Here is a 20,107-nt window from a genome sequence, read left to right as displayed (position 1 = left end):
TTTCTTTTACAACATGATTAATATGGAAACATTTTACATGACTGCATATGCATAACCTATATCAAATTGCTTACCTGCTCAATGAGGGGGGAAAGGAAAGAGAGAAAGAGAGAATTTGGAGTTCAAAAAATAAAAAAACCTAATGTTCAAAATTCCTACATGTAATTGGAAAAAATAAACATTAAAAAAATAAAGTCTATTTAATCATCCCCCAAACAAGCATCATATTTAAACTATCCTCTGGAAGAATGCAGGGATTAGCCCAAGTAGAAGCTGTTATCTCACATTTCTTCCATTATACAAACAGCAGAGCCAAGAGGCATAGGTACAACTAGATGAGTGCAAGGAGGATAGCTGAATGAAGTACACCTCTGAAAGGATTGCAGAGCTGTCCTTATGTCAGTTTCCCTGTGGCCTCATTGTGACTATACTTTGTGTTCAATGCCATGGTCATGCCCTTTCTAAGAGCTCCTTGATGGTAAGGACCATATCTTTTAATTCTTGGCTTTCTCTCCACAATCTGTAGTGTAGTTTTCTTTTTTTTCTTTTTATTTAATTTATTTAATATATTTAGTTTTCAGCATTGATTGTCACAAGAGTTTGAATTACAAATTTTCTCCCCATTTCTACCCTCCTGCCCACTCCAAGATGGTGTATATTCTGGTTGCGCCATTCCCCAGGCAGCCCTCCCCTCTGTCACCCCACTCCCCTCCCATCCCCCTTTACATTCTTCTCTTGTAGGGCAAGATAAATTTCTATGCCCCATTTCCTGTGTATCTTATTTCCTAGTTGCATGCAAAACTTTTTTCTTTGTTGTTGTTTTTAAACGTCTGTTTTTAAAACTTTGAGTTCCAAATTCTCTCCCCTCTTCCCTCCCCGCCCACCCTCCCTAAGAAGTCAAGCAATTCAACATAGGCCACATGTGTATCATTATGTAAAACCCTTCCACTATACTCATGTTGTGAAAGATTAACTGTGTTTTGCTCCATCCTAACCTATCCCCCTTTATTGAATTTTCTCCCTTGACCCTGTCCCTTTTTGAAAGTGTTTTTGATTGCCTCCTCCCCCCATCTTCCCTCCCTTATATCGTCCCCCCTTTTTTATCTTCTCCTTCTTTCCTGTGGGGTAAGATACCCAATTGAGTGTGTATGGTATTCCCTCTTCAGGTCAAATCCGATGAGAGCAAGATTTACTCATTCCTCCTCACATGCCCCCTTTTCCCTTCCTAGAGAACCGCTTTTTCTTGCCACTTTTATGCAAGATAATTTACCCCATTCTATCTCTCCCTTTCTCCCTCTCTCAACATATTCCTCTCTTATCCCTTAATTTGATTTTATTTTTTTAGATATCATCCCTTCATATTCAACTCACCCTGTGCCCTCTGTGTGTGTGTGTGTATACATACATACACACACATATATATACACACACCTACATATATACATATGTAGACACACACATATGTATATATATGTATACACACACACATATGTATATTCCTTTCAGCTACTATGATATTGAGGTCTCATGAATTGTACAGATCATCTTTCCATGTAGGAATGTAAACAAAACAGTTCAACTTTAGTAAGTCCCTTATGATTTCTCTTTCTTGTTTACCTTTTTGTGCTTCTCTTGATTCTTGTGTTTTAAAGTCAAATTTTCTATTCAGCTCTGGTCTTTTCACTGAGAAAGCTTGAAAGTCCTCTATTTTATTGAAAATCCATATTTTGCCTTGGAGCATGATACTCAGTTTTGCTGGGTAGGTGATTCTTGGTTTTAATCCTAGCTCCATTGACCTCCGGAATATTGTATTCCAAGCCCTTCGGTCCCTTAATGTGGAAGCTGCCAGATCCTGTGTTATCCTGATTGTTTTTCCACAATATTCAAATTGTTTCTTTCTGGCTGCTTGCAGTATTTTCTCCTTGACCTGGAAACTCTGGAATTTGGCAACAACGTTCCTAGGAGATTTCTTTTTGGGATCATTTCCAGGAGGCGATCGGTGGATTCTTTCAATTTCTATTTTACCCTACCGATCTAGAATATCAGGGCAGTTCTCCTTGATAATTTCTTGAAAGATGATATCTAGGCTCTTTCTTTGATCATGGCTTTCAGGTAGTCCAATAATTTTTAAATTTTCTCTCCTGGATCTATTTTCCAGGTCAGTGGTTTTTCCAATGAGATATTTCACATTGTCTTCCACTTTTTCATTCCTTTGGTTCTGTATTATAATATCTTGATTTCTCATAAAGTCACTAGCTTCCACTTGCTCCAATCTAATTTTTTAAGGTAGTATTTTCTTCAGTGGTCTTTTGGACCTCCTTTTCCATTTGGGTAATTCTGCCTTTCAAGGCATTCTTCTCCTCATTGGCTTTTTGGAGCTCTTTTGCCATTTGAGTTAGTCTATTTTTTAAAGCGTTGTTTTCTTCAACATTTTTTTCAGTATGTTTTTGGGTCTCCTTTAGCAAGTCATTGATTTGTTTTTCATGGTTTTCTCTCATCCTTCTCATTTCTCTTCCCAATTTTTCCTCTACTTCTCTAACTTGCTTTTCCAAATCATTTTTGAGCTCTTCCATGGGCTGAGACGAGTTCATGTTTTTGTTGGAGGTTTTTGTTGTAGGCTCTATGACTTTGTTGACTTCTTCAGGCTGTATGTTTTGGTCTTCTTTGTCACCAAAGAAAGATTCCAAAGTCTGAGACTGAATCTGAGTGTGTTTTTGTTGCCTGGCCATGTTCCCAGCCAACTTACTTGACCCTTGAGTTTTTCGTCAGAGTATGACTGCTTGTAGAGCAAAGAGTACTTTGTTCCGAGCTTGAGGGGATGCGCTGTTGATTTCAGAGCTATTTCTATACAGCCAGCTCTACCACACCAGCACTCCTCCTTCCTCAAGAACCACCAACCCGGAACTGACGCAAATCTTAAGCAGGCTGTGCACTCCTGCTCTGATCTGCCACTTAATTCCTCCCACCAGGTGGGCCTGCGGCCGGAAGTAACTGCAGCTGTAGTTTTATAGCTGCACCTCCTCCGCTGCCCCTGGGGCAGTGGCCGAACAGCAAACTCTGTCCCCCGCAGCTTTTTCCACTAACCTTCTCTGTTGTCTTTGGTGTTTGTGGGTTAAGAAGTCTGGTAACTGCCACAGCTCACTGATTCAGGGTGCTAGGGCCTGTTCCAGCCTGCTGCTGGTCTGGGTGGTCCTGCCACTGCCCATGCTGAGATCCACTCCCCTCTGCTCTGTGTGTGATAGACCTCATCCAGCGACCATCCAGGCTGTCCTGGGCTAGATCCCTGCTTCCCTCTGCTATTTTGTGGGTTCTGCAGTTCTAGAATTTTTTCAGAGCCATTTTTTATAGTTTTTTGGAGGGACCTGGTGGGGAGCTCATGCAAGTCCCTGCTTTTTAGCTGCCATCTTTGCTCCACCCCCGGAAGTCCTGTAGTATAGTTTTCCCAAGTAGCATAGCAAAGAATTACAGGATATCAGATTTGGATGGAACCTAAGATACAACCTAATCCAACTTGTGTCAGAATAAGGCCCTTCTCTACAATATACTTGACGAATAGTTATTCAGATTTTGCTTGAAGAGCTACATGGAGGTCCCAGTACTTCCAAAGGTAGCCCATTACACCCTTGGCTCTCTGTAACTGTTTTCCCTAACATCGTGCCTATTGTTTTCAATAACAAACCCCAAAATCTGGAATAGTTGTAGAAAGAAAGAAATTTCTTTATCTCCAGCATTCTTAGAGAGTTACCGAGGCCAGGATGACATTTTGGGTTCAAATAATCTCTAGTCACATAAAATTAGATTGAAGCAGACTAATAATTAACAAGTCTTCTAAACAATGTCATAAAGCATTTTCCAGATGTCTAAATCTGTTTCTGAAACTTCCACTTACTGCTCCTAGCCTCTGGGAATAAGCAAACATGTCCACATGTCATTTTCTCCAAAACTTGAAGATTGCTATCATGTTCCTTAGTCTTCCCTTATCCAGGCTAAATATCCCTAGATCCTTTGATAGATCCCTATTTAGCATAATCTCAAGGCCCTTCACCATTAAGGTCACCCTCCTCTAGGCTCTCTTTAGCTTATTGATGTTCTAATATTTTGGTTCCAGAACCAATGTGGTTTGATCAGAGTAGGAGAGGACAATAAATTCATTGGCTTTGGATGCTATCATGCACCTTTTAACACTCCAAGATTGCAATAACTTTTTTGTATTTTACTTAGCTTTGTTGTTGTTCAGTTGATCCAGTTGTGTCTAGCTCCTAATGACCCCATGGACCATACTGTCCATGAGGTTTTCTTGGCAAAGATATGGGAGTGATTTTTCATTTCCTTCTCCAGTGGATTAAAGCAAACAGAGGTTAACTGACTTGCCCAGAGTTATATAACTAACTAGTAAGTGTCCAAGGCCAAATTTGAACTCAGATCTTCCTGACTCCAGGCCTAGCCCTCTATCCACTGGGCCACTTAAAATCCATTAAAAGTCTCAGAACTTTTCCAAATGAACGCTGGCTAGCTAGGTCTTCTTCATCTTGTATTTGTTAAGTTGAAGCTTGTAACTCAGATAGGAGACTTTACATTTGGCCTTATTAAACTTCTTATTAGATTTGTCCCAACAGCCTGTTGAGATCTTTCTTTCATGTCATGAAGATATTGTTTTCATCCCGGTTTTAGCTTCACTTCTTTTTTTAAAAATTTTTTTAAAAAAATTTATTTTTCTAAAACAAATATACAATAAGAAAAGAAAAAGAAACATTATAAACTTAAATACAAAATAAGAAAAGAAAAAACATGTCATGTGCACAGCAGAACACAAGAGAGGATTCAAAACACATAGTAATAAATTTCCATTTCAAGAAAGCCTATGTAATAAATACTGCACATTGTATTCTGAGCTATCTATCTTTTCTTTGCTTCCTTGTGAGTTTTCTTTTGTTCTCTGCTGTGCACTTTTTACTTTCTTCTTTTTTCCACCTTCCTCCTCCCTCCAGGCTCTAATTAAACATGGATATATTTATATATAGATATATACATATACCTACATATATAAAAATATACTTTCCCTAACAAATTCTACTCCTGATCTTTGTTTTATGTTTGTGTGTAACTCTTATTTTCTATCCTTCCTGACTCCTCTACTTCACTTCTGCCTGCTATCTTGCTTTCTTATTACTTGACCTACCCCCACTCCAAGGATCTCTCCCTTATCCTCCCATTCCTATAAATCTAAACCCCCTCCTATACCCCCTCAACCTATTTCTTTACCCTCCCCTCTAGAGATCCCTCCCTTATCCTCTCCCCTCTTCCTATCTCCTTAGTGTTTTATTTTTTTTCTGAATTTAGAAGACTTTTATATTCTTCTAGATATATAAGTACAGTTGCCTCTTGAGCCCATTCCCAGTGAAAGTAGGTTACCAGAACTAACAGGCCTTCTCACCAATCTGATTCCTCTGTGTTAGTTTTTCCTCTTGCATCTCATTTGTGTAAGATAATTACTCTTTTAGCTGTTCCTAAACAGTTTTACTTTTAAAAATCATATTATACTCAAGTCTACCCCAATCTTTCTTATAAACTATTAGCTTCACTTTTTAATGGATTTCCAGGAGTGACTGGAATGATCTAAGTCCCAAAATGGCAGCCAAAACGTCACTCTTTTCTCCATTTATTAAAGTAAAAATGATATTTGCCAATATCAAATCTGTTCTAGCCTTTGGTGCCAGTACATCTCCATGTCAATTTTGGACTGATAATGTTTAAAAACATTTCTTCCATCCTTGTCCTAAATATGTGATGGCAAAAACTTTTAACTTTATTTAAAAAATTATTTTTTTTCCAGTTACAACTAAAAACAATTTTTATCATTAAAAAAGTTTTGAGTTCCAAATTCTCTCTCCTTTTCTTCTCCTCTCATTGAGAAGGCAAGCAATTTGATATAGGTTATACATGTGTAGTCATTTAAAACATATTTCTATACTAGCATGATTGCAAATTTTGAAATGTATGTCATGAGATGAAAAAGGTCAGAAAGCTCTGGCCTAGCATGTTCTCACACACCACTTTTTTGATGAATGTTACTAATTGATGGGTAGTTTGGTCATTAGTATTCAAGAAAAGCATGGAAATGACTATTATTTTAGGTAGAGGAGGGGGAACCTGCTTTGTAATTCCCATATTCAAGATCTAACAACAGCGATTTCAAAATAAGGAAGTATTTTGCATTTATTTGATTTTGTTATTTATTACAGATGTATCAGAGAGCTCTAACAACTCAAATTACTTAAAAGCAAGCCCAGTGTACCCTAGACTTCATATCAGGATATGGATAACAGAAGCCTGGTGTAGTGGATAGAAAGCGGATTCTAGGACTTGCCTGTCACATACTAACTGTGTGACCCTGGGCAAGTCACTTAACTTCTCAGTGCCCAGGAAACTGTAGGACAATTACCTTGAAAGAACAGGTGCCGATCTCCATTGATGGAGGGGGTTTCATATACTAAAGAAATCATATACTAATTGAAACAACAATAACAACCAAAACCAAAACAAAATCCAGCATTCTTGTTTCCCAAACAAGTGAAAAAGCTTACCTATACATACTTATTGCATAAAATTTTATCTCTTGGGGCTTTAATTTCATTATCAATAAAAAAGAAAAGTCAACTAGGCAATTTCCAATGTCCCTTCCAATTCTAAAATTTTGTGGGTATAAGAAACACTTTTTTTTCTTGGCTCATCCAAAATAATGTTTAATAGAGTCTCAGTCTGGCATTCAGTCCTGGGCAACACAATAGGACTTAGCCATATCGTTAGGCTGGTAATATATCTCTGGGAATGAAGGCATACCAGCCTTCCTGACCTTTATTTATCCTTTTCTCTGTCCTTACATGACTCCTTGCCCTTAAACTCTCTCTGGTGCTCTTCAAGCCTTAAGAGACCATCATTTGGAAAATGAGTAGAAGAATGTGGTGGGTGGTACAGTATCTTATCTGTTCTAACTCGAAGTAGAGTTACATGGGTAAAAACTAAAATTGCTCTGAGTTCCATTTTTTTTTTGTCTAAAGACCATAGAGTTATTTATTCACTCTCAAACACATTCATTCTCATGTAAAAAAATTCACACATTGGCATATGGTAGTTCATGTGTTTGATTTATTCTATGATCTACCAATCAGACAATGAATAAATATTTATTACTTGCATACTGTATTCCAGCACTGTGCTGAATAAGAGCTGGGGAGACAAACAAGGGCAAAAACAATCTGACTTCAAGACTTACATTCTAATGAAAAAATTATATACATAAAAAAGTACAATAAAAAGCACAGTGAGTAGAGCACCGGCCCTGGAGTCAGGAGGATCTGAGTTCAAATCTGACCTCAGACACTTGACGCATCTAGTAGCTGTGTGACTTTGGGCAAGTCACTTAACCCCAATTGCCCTGCCAAAAAAAGTACATATAAGATACAGAATAGATAGAAGGTAACCTTAGAGAAGGCACTAGCAACTGGAGAGATGAGCAAAGGCCTTCTGCATAAGGTGACTTTTGAGCTGAATCTTTTAGGAAACCAGGACATTCTAAGAGGTAGAAGTGAGAATGTAGAGCATTTCAAGAATGGGGGACCATCAGGGTAAAGGTGATGGGAGATGGAGTGCTGTGTGAGAGAAACAGCAGGTAGGTCAATATGGCTGGCTCAAAGTCACTGTCAGAACTAGCAGCTCAATGACTATCTGTGTCACTTCAGACTGGCGAGGTCTTTGATCTAAACTTAATCCAGACTCCTAGAAGTTCAGATATTAATATATTAAAAAATAAGTTATTATTGATATCTTTTGTTTCTTACATCCTCATAGTTATCTCCAGTATCCTTCCTCTTCCCACTCCCATATAACAAAGAGTATTTTTTAAGAGGAAAACAAATTATCACAACTTATCAATACATTGAAAAAGTCTGAAAACACGTGCAATGTGTACTACCAGTGGACCTCCCACCTTCAAAAGGGTGGATTGGGGATGTCTTCTCATACCTCTTCATTCTAATCAAGCTTGATCTTTATAATTTGGTTACATTAAAGTTATGAGAGTTGTGATTATTTTTGTCTGTCTTTAATATTGTTTTCTTTTTAAGTTATGATTCCTCCTTTTCTACTGTAAATACTGTAAGGGCTCTAAATGTTCCTTCGGTTACTTAACTTATTCTCTTTTAAGGTGGCCTTATTCACAATTGCTCCTTTCCATCCATCCCTAATTCCCTCCTTCTATTCCCTGGGGGTTTTACTTATTAGCTCCTTTATCTTTCTTGCTTTACTTGGTTATTTAACTCTTCCCCACTTTTATTCATCTTAGCCAAATAGATTCCCTTTTCCTCTCCTTCCCTTCAGCTAGTCCTGTTCATTAGTTTGAGAAATTTCATTCTTTGCACCCCTTTTCAGAGAGGGTTTCTCTCATCTCTCTTTATTATCTATCCTCTTTTTCTGTCTTCTCTAGGCTCTCCTTCTCTGATTGATGATCCCTATAATTATATAGTCTCTTTCTATTCTCTGTATTTCTCGTGTATCAGAACTCTCAAGGTATCAGGCTCTCCCCTCTAAACAGTTTCTGCCACTGCCTTGTTCAACTTGCTCCTCAGATTCCTCTTTTCCATTGTGCCTCACTCCCAGAACAAAGCCATTTCTTGCAGATGACATGGCCCTATGTTAGGAACTCCTTTCCCCACATTCTTGATTATGTAGCCCCACACTATTCTATACCCTTCCCTGGTTACCTTCTTTTCTCTATTTGCCTCAAAATCTCCTTCCTGGGGCCATGCCTTCCCACACTCCAGTTCCAGTTGCTTCAAGGAGTGCTAACTCCCCACCCCCACAACGTAGGACAAGTGGTATTTTTCAAGTACCAAATCCCTCAGACCACACCCAGCACAAGGTCCCTGTCTCCCTTCACAAAACATCTTTCTTCAAGCATAGGAGACTTCTTCAGTGGAACACCTTCCACCTAGGAAGGAGCAAGGCCTCCTTCCTTGCCCAATTCTTTTTAATCCTTCCTCCTTCCTCCTCACCCTCCCTTGCAGACTCTTCTCTTATTAGAACCACAGGAATTACCTTCCCCCCATCATGACTAGCTCTTGATTTAACCCACACATATTACACACTCCCCTCAGTCCTCCTGCTCCCCTCCCTCCTTTCATTTGCCCTCCCATTTTGTAATGTCCCACAAAAACAAAACAAAACAAAACAAAAGAAAGCATTGATTCATGTGTAGACAGGGCATCACCAGGTTCTTTCCATAATGTAGAGCATTATTATTGTAGGCTTGCCTCTTCACTGTTACCGCCACCTGACTTCTGCCTTCATTCCTATCTCTGTGTACATTTAGAAAGAAGTCTTTTACTGGTTTCTCTGCTGTTCTCCTGTTGCTGTTGCTGGCCTTGGCTACTGCATTTGTTCACCTGTCTGGGATGCTTGAGCAGTAATTTCTTCAGATCTGATTTTCATCCTAAGAATGTTTCAAATGCCTCTTTATTACTGAATGAGCCTCTTTTTTCATTGGGGTTAAACTTAAGTTTGCAAGTTAACTGGAGCATCCTGAACTTCATTGCTGTGCAGAACATAGTATTCCATTCCCACCTGTGTTTTCTGGTGGGTACAGAATAGTCTTGTGTTATTTGAGTTTCCTTTCCTTTGTATTTAAAAGTCATTCTCCTGCTCACTGGCAGAACTTGTTTCTGAATTAATTATTACATTTAACCACTATGTGTAAGTTTTTAGGCTTAGATTTTGCAATGACCAATGAACACTTTTCAATTGATATTTCATTTTCTATGTTTGGAAGTTCTGGGCAGTTCTCTATAGAATTTCCTGCATTGTGATGTTAAGTTTTTTTGTCCTGTTGTGTTCTGGGAGACCTACGATCCTTAGATTGTCTCTACACATCCTCTCCTCAAGATCATTGTGTTTTGTTTGGATAGGGTGCATATTTTATTTTAATGTTATTTTTTTGCTTCTCTTCTATATTGTCTTATACTTCTTTGTATTTGCATTCCTAATCTGTTGTCCTCTCTTTGGTTTCTTTAGTGAGACTTCCTATTGTAGAGTCCAGTTTTTCTCCTGCCCATTATTTTTTTCTGTATAGGTCATAAATTCTGTACTTATAATTCTCACATCTCTTTTTACCTATTCAGGAACAACATATTGTGGTTTCATGTCCACCTCATATTCCACAGATTCCTCTGTTTCATCAAGTATTGGATCATTTTCCTTTGTTTTGCAGCATTTATTCATAAGATGCCTAATTTACGAGATCTAGAGGCCATATTTCCTTCTGCTGTTAATGTTTTCCCTATTGATTTGTGTGCTTTTATTCCAGGTCTTTTGAGTTTTTTTCCTGAGATCTTCAGTAATTTCAGTCTTTGCCCCCCCCTTATTTTCCCCTATTGCTCACTTTATGACTCTCCTCTGATAATGGGTTCCTTGGAGGCTGGGTCTCAAAGCATCTCAGTCTCCTCCCACACTGGGCAAGTCATAGTTCATGAATTGGCCCCAGCTGGATGCTGAGTTCTTGCCCTCAGGCTTAGTGGGGTGCTGAATAGCCTTTCCCCCTCCCCCACACAGCCCCACCTTATACACATCATGGTCTATTGCTCCCTCTGTTCCTATTCTCTAGCTTAGCACTGGCAGTTCAAAGATCTTCCATGCTGGCTATAGGATTAATTTCTGTAGTTTGGGTCTCTGAGACTCTGGGAACAGTAGGGGATGAGTTTTAGGATTGGGCTGTATTTTAAGTCCAGACACATGTCCTGCTGGTTCTCCTGAAGGGATCTTTTGTAGCACAGACCTTGGCCCACTGTGACATGGGCTATCTGTCTTGGTCCCAACAACCTTCCTTAGCCTGAAGTGCTGCCATCGCCTCAGCTGTCTGTAGTGGGTGTAGTCTGTAGTGATCTTCTGCAGTCTAGAACTGGGATCTCCATGGCACTGGAGGACGGGAGGACTGGGAGATGGGGTTGGGTTTTTTTTTTTGTGAGCCCAAGCCCATGTGGCTGGTCCTTGAGTTGACTAGTGCAGACTTGATGCTGACAGCCTGGGAGGTGAGGGAGGAGTACTGAGTGAACCCAAGGTAGGTATCAGTTTATGGATTTTTTTTGAACCTTCTTTTGTATTCCAGGTGTCCTAAGTCATGGAGACAACTGAAATTGCTTTATCTATGGGGCATAATTTTTGTTTTGGAGAAATGTGAGAGACTGAAGAAATCAGAGAAAAGTCTACTGTTTCATCTTATTGATCACATGACCTACAAATGAGATACTAGAATATTTTCGTTGCGTATCATCTTTTTATGTAGGATGATGATTGGGGAAACCCTTGATTTGTTGAACTGGGATAACTCCCATGCAGTTGGATCCTCAATCTAACTCTTTGCTGAGGAATATAAACCTTGTCGAGGTGACACAGGGAACTTCTAATATTCCCGCAGTGATTGGGTTTGGGTGGTTTTCATCTAAGATGATTGGTGACTGAGAGTCAGTGAGGATAGACTCTTGTTGAGAAACCTCCCTACTCTGGTCTGTAAGAGCATTAGAGATGCTCTCTTTTGACCCTACTTTCTTGGCATAGGGAGAGGATTTCTTTATCCTTCCTTCCTCCATGCCCAATCTCAGTGGCAATGGTGGCTCATAGCACAAGCACACAGCAGCAGAAATATATTTTCTCAAGCAGATATAAGACTATACCTTGAGTGTTAGGCTGCCGCCTTCTGCCTTTTTGTTTCCTTCACTGAGCACTGGTCAGCAACTACTATTCCTGAGAAATGGATGCTTTCTGCTTTAGCAGTTACCTCGCAAAAGTTTGGAGATTTCGGAGAAGAGGGAGGAGGATTTCCTTAATATTCTGGTTTTTAGAGAAGAAATCCACTAACAGGATCTTCCTGTACGTTAAGGACTAAAGAAAGCTATGCTTTCACTGGCCAAGAAATCTAGATGTTGTTAGGACTGTACAGTTCCAGGGTGAGTACAACATATCTGATAATGGTCCTGAAAAAAAACCTTACTTTCTAGGGGGGAGCATAATAAATAAAATAGGCTCTTTGAGATATTTTATATATTTCTTCTTGTGCCTCTGAATCTTCTGGATCTCAGAATATTTTTGGGGGGTGAAGTAAAGGCTATCTCATACTTGATACCTATGTTATACATTGAGTACCTTTCTAAGAAGGGATCCTGTGAACCCTTTTTGATGAAACCCTAGACGTGAACCATATCTAAGTTATGTTCACAGATTTCTTTAGGTTTAATCTGGATAAGGGGCAGAGCTATAGAGAAAATCTGACCATCCTTAAGAGTTAAGCCCCCCAGAAGTCAACATGGTCTGTATGAGCCCAGAGCCCCTGGTTGGGGGTCCCTGAGTTATTTGGCATTTAAAGGAAATATTTATATCCTACATATCAAATGAGATATTTGTAAAAAGCACTTTGCACAATGCCTAGCATATGGTAGATATTATAATAAATGCTTATTTCCTTTCTCTACCTTACGATCTTATATTGCATTAATAGTAGTTAACATTTATAAAGCACTTTAAGGTTTGCAAAATCCTTACAATTATTTCATTTTATTCTCACAATCATCATGGGAGGGAGATACTATTATTATTCCCATTTCACAGATGAGAAAACTGAGGCTGAGAGCAGTTAAGTGACTTGCCCAGGGTCATACAACTAGCTAGTATCTGGAGCTGGATTTGAACTCAGGTCTTTGACTCCAGGTCCAGCACTCTGTCTGCTGTGCCACCTAGCTGCCTATGAGTAGAACCATAGTGTCCAGACCAAGGAAGGTTAGAGCTCCATTTCACTCTTTTCTGATCTAACCACATGTTCCGCATGTCCCATTTAGGAAGGACGTTGACAAACACCTAGAAGGGGGTGGCCCAGAAAGTGAGAAAACTGGAAACCAGGAGATCTGGGGGAGATGATTTAGTGACACGCGGAAGAGGGATTGATTTGTTCTGCTTAGCTGAAGAACCCAAGCTCTCCCTGGGTGGAGGTTGTAGAAAGGCTGATTTTGGACCGATAGAGGGAAAAATTCTCTGACAGCTAGAGCTACCGACAAATAGAATGGGTGCTGGGGAGGGGTGGAGATGGATATGGGACTGTGTCTGCTGTGTGCCATATGATCTCACCACAACCCTGCAAGGTAGGTGCTGTTAGTATCACTGTTTTACAGTTGACTTGCTTAAGGTCATACCCTGGGTTGGGATTTGAACTTAGGCCTTCCTGACTCTAGGCCCAGCACTCTATCCACTGTGCCACCTTGCTGCCTTTACAGGCAGTGAAAGGGAGAGACAGGGAATTCTCTCACAGGATATCTTCAATGACAGGCTGGATGATCAACTGTCATGACTTGTCAGGTATTGTTTAGAGGGGATTCCTGCTCAGGCAGAGTTTGGTTTAAGTGATATCTGAGGTCCTTTTCATGAATTTGTAAAATCTATATATAAGTAAAGAAAAACTTATAGTCAGTTTTATGGGTGGGTGTTAGTCCTATTCCTCAACACTGGTGTTATGAAAGGTTTCTACTATTTTCTCCTTTAATTGGGTGCTGGCTCAGAGATGTGGAACTATCTTTATAACCAGATGAGTTGGGGACATTTCTGTCAACAAATTCTGGGTCACAAGTCAGGCCACTGACTCTGTGTAGTATTGGAGGTAAATTTAGCCCTTAATGTAATCTTGATGGTCAAATTAATTCTTACTGCTTTGTAGAATAAGATACTTGTGGGACAAACTATATTAATCCCAATCCAAAGTAATCTATTGTGTCTGATTTTTCCTGAGAAATGTTAGATCAGAACCCAGGGATGGTAAATGGTGTCTTTAAATCATGACAGGAAAACCATCTAGTTCTCTACCAGATGTAAAATTCATAAACTCTAGGGTCTCTGGGAGGAGAGATTCAGAATAACTACAAATGAGACTTACAGCCTCAAAAAAATCTTAAATTGGCATGTTTAAAGTGGCATGTTTATTAAACTCATGACAGATTCTCACAACAGCAACAAATGTCATTCTGCTACATCAAATTTCCCTTACTAAAGGAAAAAAAAATGATAACCTCACATAGGGTTGATGGACCCGGGCAATTTTTTCCCCCGGCTACCTATGATAAAAACAGTCACTCCATTCCCTGCTCTTCATTGCTACTACTTTCTTTCATTTTCTTCATTTCCTTTCTTGCCTTATGTCCCCGAAATGCTGCCTGGATTTTAACGGCAGCAGCAGCAACCTCTTCTTCATCAGCATTAGCTTCCTCCTTCATTAAAAGAAGAGAATGCAAAGTGTTATGTTAAACATGGATATAAAAGTTAAAACAACTTGAAAGTGCAACAACTGAAGAACTGTTGCCTCCTGGGGGAATTTTTTATGTTGTTTTGTCATTTATGCACCAAATGGAAAATGCCCAAAGAGCAGGCATTTTCTTTTGTAGCTTTTTAATACATCTTTGTGACAAAAATGAATCATTCCTAAGTATTATGTGCATTTTTTCAAAATAGTTCTGAAGTAACACTTTGTTTCTTGAGCAATAATATATTTGGGGAAATAAGCAATGATAATTGAAGCTTGCTATAAGTTTCCGATAGAAGAGTAAACATTTCATTGATTCATATGCAACAATTGTATTTTTAGGATATGAAGTTCTTAATTTGCTAATCAAAAACATAAAACAACCTTTATTTTAAAAATATATTTATTTTATTTCATTTTTTGTTGCATTTTGAGTTCTGAGTTGTCTCCCTCCCTCCTCCCAACCCCACATTAGAGAAGGTCAACATTTGATAGAGATATATACGTGGAATCATACAAACCTTCATATATAAGTTCTTTCTCTAGAGGTGGATAGCACTTTACTTCATTAAATCCTTTATAGCTGATTTGAATATTCAAATTACTCAGAATAGCTTAGTTATTCACAATTACTCTTTAAACAATACCGTTATTACTGTATACAGTGTTCTCTTGGTTCTGCTTGTTTCACTCTGCATTATTTCATGCAAGTCTTTCAATGTTTTTCTAAAATCAACCTGCTCATCATTTCTTAAAGCACGGTGGTATTCCATCACCATCATATACCACAACTTATTCAGCCATTTCCCAATTGATGGACATCTCTTCAATTTCTAGTTCTTTGCTGTCACAAAAAAGCTGCTTTAAAATATTTTAGAACATATATGTTCTTTTTCTTTTTCCCTGATCATCTTGAGAAAAAAGGCCTAATAGTGGTATTGCTGGGTTCAAGGATATACACAGAACTCTGGAAATAATTTCAGATTGCTCTCCAAAATGGCTGGGTCAGTTTACAGTTGCATCAACAGAGTATCAGAGTCCCAATTTTTCCATATCCCCTCCAATATTTGTTGTTTTCTTTTTCTATCATTATAACCAATCTGACAGGTATGAGATGGTACCTCAAAGTTGTTTTAATTTGCATTTCTCTAATCAATAATGATTTAGAGAATTTTTCATATGGCTATATGTAGCTTTGCTTTCTTTTCCTAAAAAGTGCCTGTTCATATCCTTTGACCATTTATCAATGACTCATTCTTGTAAATTTGATTCAATTCTCTCTATATTTGAGATATGAAACCTTTATCCAACAAGCTATAAAATCTCCCCCACCCCTTTTTGCTTTCCTTCTATCTTGGCCACATTGGTTTTTATTTGTACAAACCTTTTAAATAGTATAATTAAAATTGTCCATTTTACATCCTACCATGTCATCTATCTCTTGTTTATTCACAAATTCTTCTCTAATCCATAAATCTGATAGGTAATATGTTCAAAGCTCTTCTAATTTACTTATATTTCCATTTATATCTAGGTCATGAATCCATTTTGACTGTATCTTGATAAATGGTGTAAGATAGTGGTCTATACCTAGTTTCTGTCAGACTTGCTTTCCAGTTTCCGCAGCAATTTTTCTTATCCCAAAAGCTTAGATCTCTTAAAATATTTTATTTTTTCCCAATTACATATGAAAACAATTTTTTAACATTCTTTTTTTTAAAGTTCCAAATTCTATCTCTCCTTCCCTCCCTTCTCCCCTCCTTGAGATGGTAAGCAATCTGATTGCTATAGACTGTACATGTGCAATCATGTAAGACATATTTCTACATCAATCATTTTGAGGAAGAAAACCTTAACTAAAGAAAAAGAAAGTGAAAAATAGTGTGCTTTAAGTATGTATTCAGATGAATCAGTTCTTTCTCGAGGTGGATAGAATTTTTCACGATGAGTCCTTTGGGATTGTTTTGGATCACTGTATTGCTGAGAATAGCTAAGTCATTCACAATTGTTCACTATACAATGTTGCTGTTACTGTGTACAATATTCTTCTGGTTCTGTTCACTTCACTCTGCATCAGTTCATTTAAGGCTTTCCAGGTTTTTCTTAAAAATCATCCTGTTCATCATTTCTCACAGCACAACAACATTCCATTTCAATCATACACCACAACTTGTTCATCCATTCCCCAATTGATGGATATCCTCCATCCACAGATGCTGTAATTTTTTTTTGTACAAATAGGTCCCTTTTCCATCCAAAAACTTAGATTTTGACATTTATAAAAAATTAGGTCACTGCAATCATTTATCACTTTGTACTGTATGCCTATTCTATTCCACTAATTTACCATTTTATTTCTTAGCCAGTACCAGATAGTTTTGATAATTACTGTCTTTATAATACAGTTTAAGATCTGGTACTGCTACAGCTCCTTCCTTTACATTTTTTCATTAATTCTTTTGTTATTCTTGACCTTTCATCCTTCCAAACAAATTTTATAATTTTTTTAGCTCAATAAAATAATTTTTTTGGCAGTTTAATTGGTATGACACCGAGTAAGTAGATTAGTTTAAGTACAAGTGTCATTTTTATTATATTGACTCAGCCCACCCATGCACAATGGACATTTCTCCAATTATTTAAATCTGATTTTATGTGTATAAAAAGTGTTTTATAATTATGTTCACATAGTTTCTTGGTTTGCCTTGGCAGGTATACTTCTCAGGTATTTTATATTGTCTAAGGTTATTTTAAATGAAATTTTTCTTACTATCTCTTCTTGCAGAGCTTTACTTTTGATATATAGAAATGTTGATGATTTATATAGGCTGACTTTATATCCTGTTTTGCTAAAACTATTGATTGTTTCAACCATTTTTTAGTTGAATCTCTAGGATTTTCAATTACATCATCATATCATCTGCAAAAGAGATAGTTTTATTTCCTCACTGTCCATTCTGATTCCTTTAATTTCTTTTTCTTCTCTTATTGCTATTACTAGCATTTCTAGCATCATACTGAATAATAGTGGTGATAATAGGCATCCTTATTTCACTCCTGATCTTACTAGGAAGGCTTCTAGCTTATCCCCATCATAGATAATGCTTGCTAAAGGGTTTTAGATAGATGTTTCTTATAATTTTAAAGAAAAATCCATTTATACTTATTCTTTCAAGTGTTTTTAATAGGAATAAGTGTTGTATTTTGTCAAAAGCTTTTTCTGCATCTATTGATATAATCATATGATTTTTGTTACTTTTGTTATTGATATAATTAGGTTAATAGATTTCCTTACATTGAACCATTCCTGTATTCCTGGTATAAATCTCACTTGGTCACAATATATAATCTTTATAATATATTATTGTTGTCTCCTAGTTAGTATTTCATTTAGGATTTTGTATCAATATTCATTAGTGAAATTGATCTATAATTTTCTCTGTTTTTGCTCTTCCTGGTTTAGGTATCAGCACCAAATTTGTGCTGTAAAAAGAATTTGGTAGGATTCTTTCCTTGCCTATTATTCCAAATAATTTACTTAATACTGGAATTACTTTATCTTTAAATGTTTGGTAGAATTCACTCAAAAGGCAATGACAAATTTATTGCAGGATGGAAATGTTTTTATTTTTTACATTAAAAGACAGAGCATGAAATTTTTAAAAACATTTTCAGTTATCTCTCCAAAAGTAAGTAAAGCTGGAATTTATTTACTTCTGTTGCTTACTACCTGAAGTCACCAAGCAACTCCTGTTATCTGCCTCTACATTGGGACTTTAGATTGAAGGTGAACCAAAGGGTTCTCCGAGAAAAACTTGTTTAAAAATCAGGAAGCATTTGAAAAGTAAAATTTAATGTTTTCTGTGAAGGCTATGATAAGTTAGGGTAAGAAAGAAGAAATTGACTTAGTCTTTGAGTGATTTGAAAGGAAAGAGAAAAACTTACACTGGAGCCCTTCAGAAAATTACAGTCTCGGGGTGGAGCCAAGATGGCGCCTAGAAAGCCGGGACTTGCCTAAACCTCTCCCCCAGGACCCTCCAAACACCTATAAAAATGGCTCTGAACAAATTCTAGAACAGCAGAACCCAAGAAATAGCAGAGGGAAGCAGGGCTCCAGCCCAGGACAGCCTAGATGGTCACTGGGTAAGGTCTATCACGCATGGAGCTGGGAGTGGAGCAGAACAGAACCCAGTGTGGGCCATGCCTGAACCAACCAGACCAGGAGCTGGGCAGAACAGGCCCTAGCGCCCTGAATCAGTGAGCTGTGGCAGTTACCAGACTTCTCAACCCACAAACACCAAAGACAACAGAGAAGGTTAGTGGGAAAAAACTGTGGGGACAGAGTGAAAGGAGTTTGTGGTTTAGCCACCGCCCCAGGGGGCAGAGGAGGTAGGGCAGCTACAGAACTATAGCTGCAGTTGCTTCTGGCCCCAGGCCCACCTGGTGGGAAGTATTAAGTGGTGGATCTCAGCAGGAGAGCAGGAGTGCAGAGCCTGCTCAGATCTGAGTCCGGTCTGGGTTGGCAGTTCTTGGGGGAGGAGCAGCACTGGTGTGGCAGAGCTTGTTGTGTAGAAAAAGCCCTGAAAACAACAGCACAGCCCCTCAAGTTTGGGACAAAGTACTCTATACTCGACAAGCAGTCATACCCCCATGAAAAACTCAAGGGTCAACTGGTTGGCTGGGAACATGGCCAGGGAGTGAAAACAGACTCAGATTCAGGCTCAGACTTTGGAATCTTTCTTGGTGACAAAGAAGACCAAAACATACAGCCAGAAGAAGTCAACAAAGTCAAAGAGCATACATCAAAAGCCTCCAAGAAAAACATGAACTGGTCTCAGGTCATGGAAGAGCTCAAAAAGGATTTAGAAGAGCAAGTTAGAGAAGTAGAGGAAAAATTGGGAAGAGAAATGAGAGTGATGCAAGAAAATCATGAAAAACAAGTCAATGACTTACTAAAGACACCCAAAAAAAAATACTGAGGAAAATAACACCTTAAAAAATAGACTAACCGAAATGGCAAAAGAGCTCCAAAAAGCCAATGAGGAGAAGAATGCCTTGAAAGGCAGAATTACCCAAATGGAAAAGGAGGTCCAAAAGACCACTGAAGAAAATACTACCTTAAAAAATTAGATTGGAGCAAGTGGAAGCTAGTGACTTTATGAGAAATCAAGATCTTATAAAACAGAACCAAAGGAATGAAAAAGTGGAAGACAATGTGAAATATCTCATTGGAAAAACCACTGACCTGGAAAATAGATCCAGGAGAGAAAATTTAAAAATTATTGGAGTACCTGAAAGCCATGATCAAAGAAAGAGCCTAGATATCATCTTTCAAGAAATTATCAAGGAGAACTGCCCTGATATTCTAGATCGGTAGGGTAAAATAGAAATTGAAAGAATCCACCGATCACCTCCTGGAAAAGATCCTAAAAAGAAAACTGCTAGGAACGTTGTTGCCAAATTCCAGAGTTTCCAGATCAAGGAGAAAATACTGCAAGCAGCCAGAAAGAAACAATTTGAGTATTGTGGAAACATAATAAGGATAATACAAGATCTAGCAGCTTCTACATTAAGGGATTGAAGGGCTTGGAATATGATATTCCAGAGGTCAATGGAGTTAGGATTAAAACCAAGAATCAGCTACCCAGCAAAACTGAGTATCATGCTCCAAGGCAAAATATGGACTTTCAATAAAATAGAGGACTTTCAAGCTCTCTCAGTGAAAATACCAGAGCTGAATAGAAAATTTGACTTTCAAACACAAGAATCAAGAGAAGCATG

At 38.2% G+C, this 20,107-nt stretch overlaps 1 protein-coding gene across 2 annotated transcripts in view; it reads right to left on the bottom strand.

Moving 5' to 3' along the window:
* Positions 1-13,980: 13,980 nt before the first annotated feature.
* SPA17 (sperm autoantigenic protein 17) overlaps positions 13,981-20,107 on the bottom strand; it is a 28,825-nt gene continuing 22,698 nt past the window's right edge. The window contains exon 4 of one of the 2 annotated variants that reach the window (XM_036743342.1): positions 13,981-14,294. In XM_036743342.1, the coding sequence (XP_036599237.1) occupies positions 14,157-14,294 (138 nt within the window). In that variant the 3' untranslated portion in view covers positions 13,981-14,156. The remainder of the gene's footprint in view (positions 14,295-20,107) is intronic. The other variant, XM_036743341.1, reaches the window with a different exon arrangement.

This window comes from Trichosurus vulpecula, chromosome 2 (genome assembly GCF_011100635.1).
Source record: "Trichosurus vulpecula isolate mTriVul1 chromosome 2, mTriVul1.pri, whole genome shotgun sequence".
In the NCBI taxonomy this organism is placed as follows: domain Eukaryota; kingdom Metazoa; phylum Chordata; class Mammalia; order Diprotodontia; family Phalangeridae; genus Trichosurus; species Trichosurus vulpecula.
The sequence above is the reverse complement of the archived record's forward strand: the minus strand, read 5'-3'. Positions and strand labels throughout refer to the sequence as shown.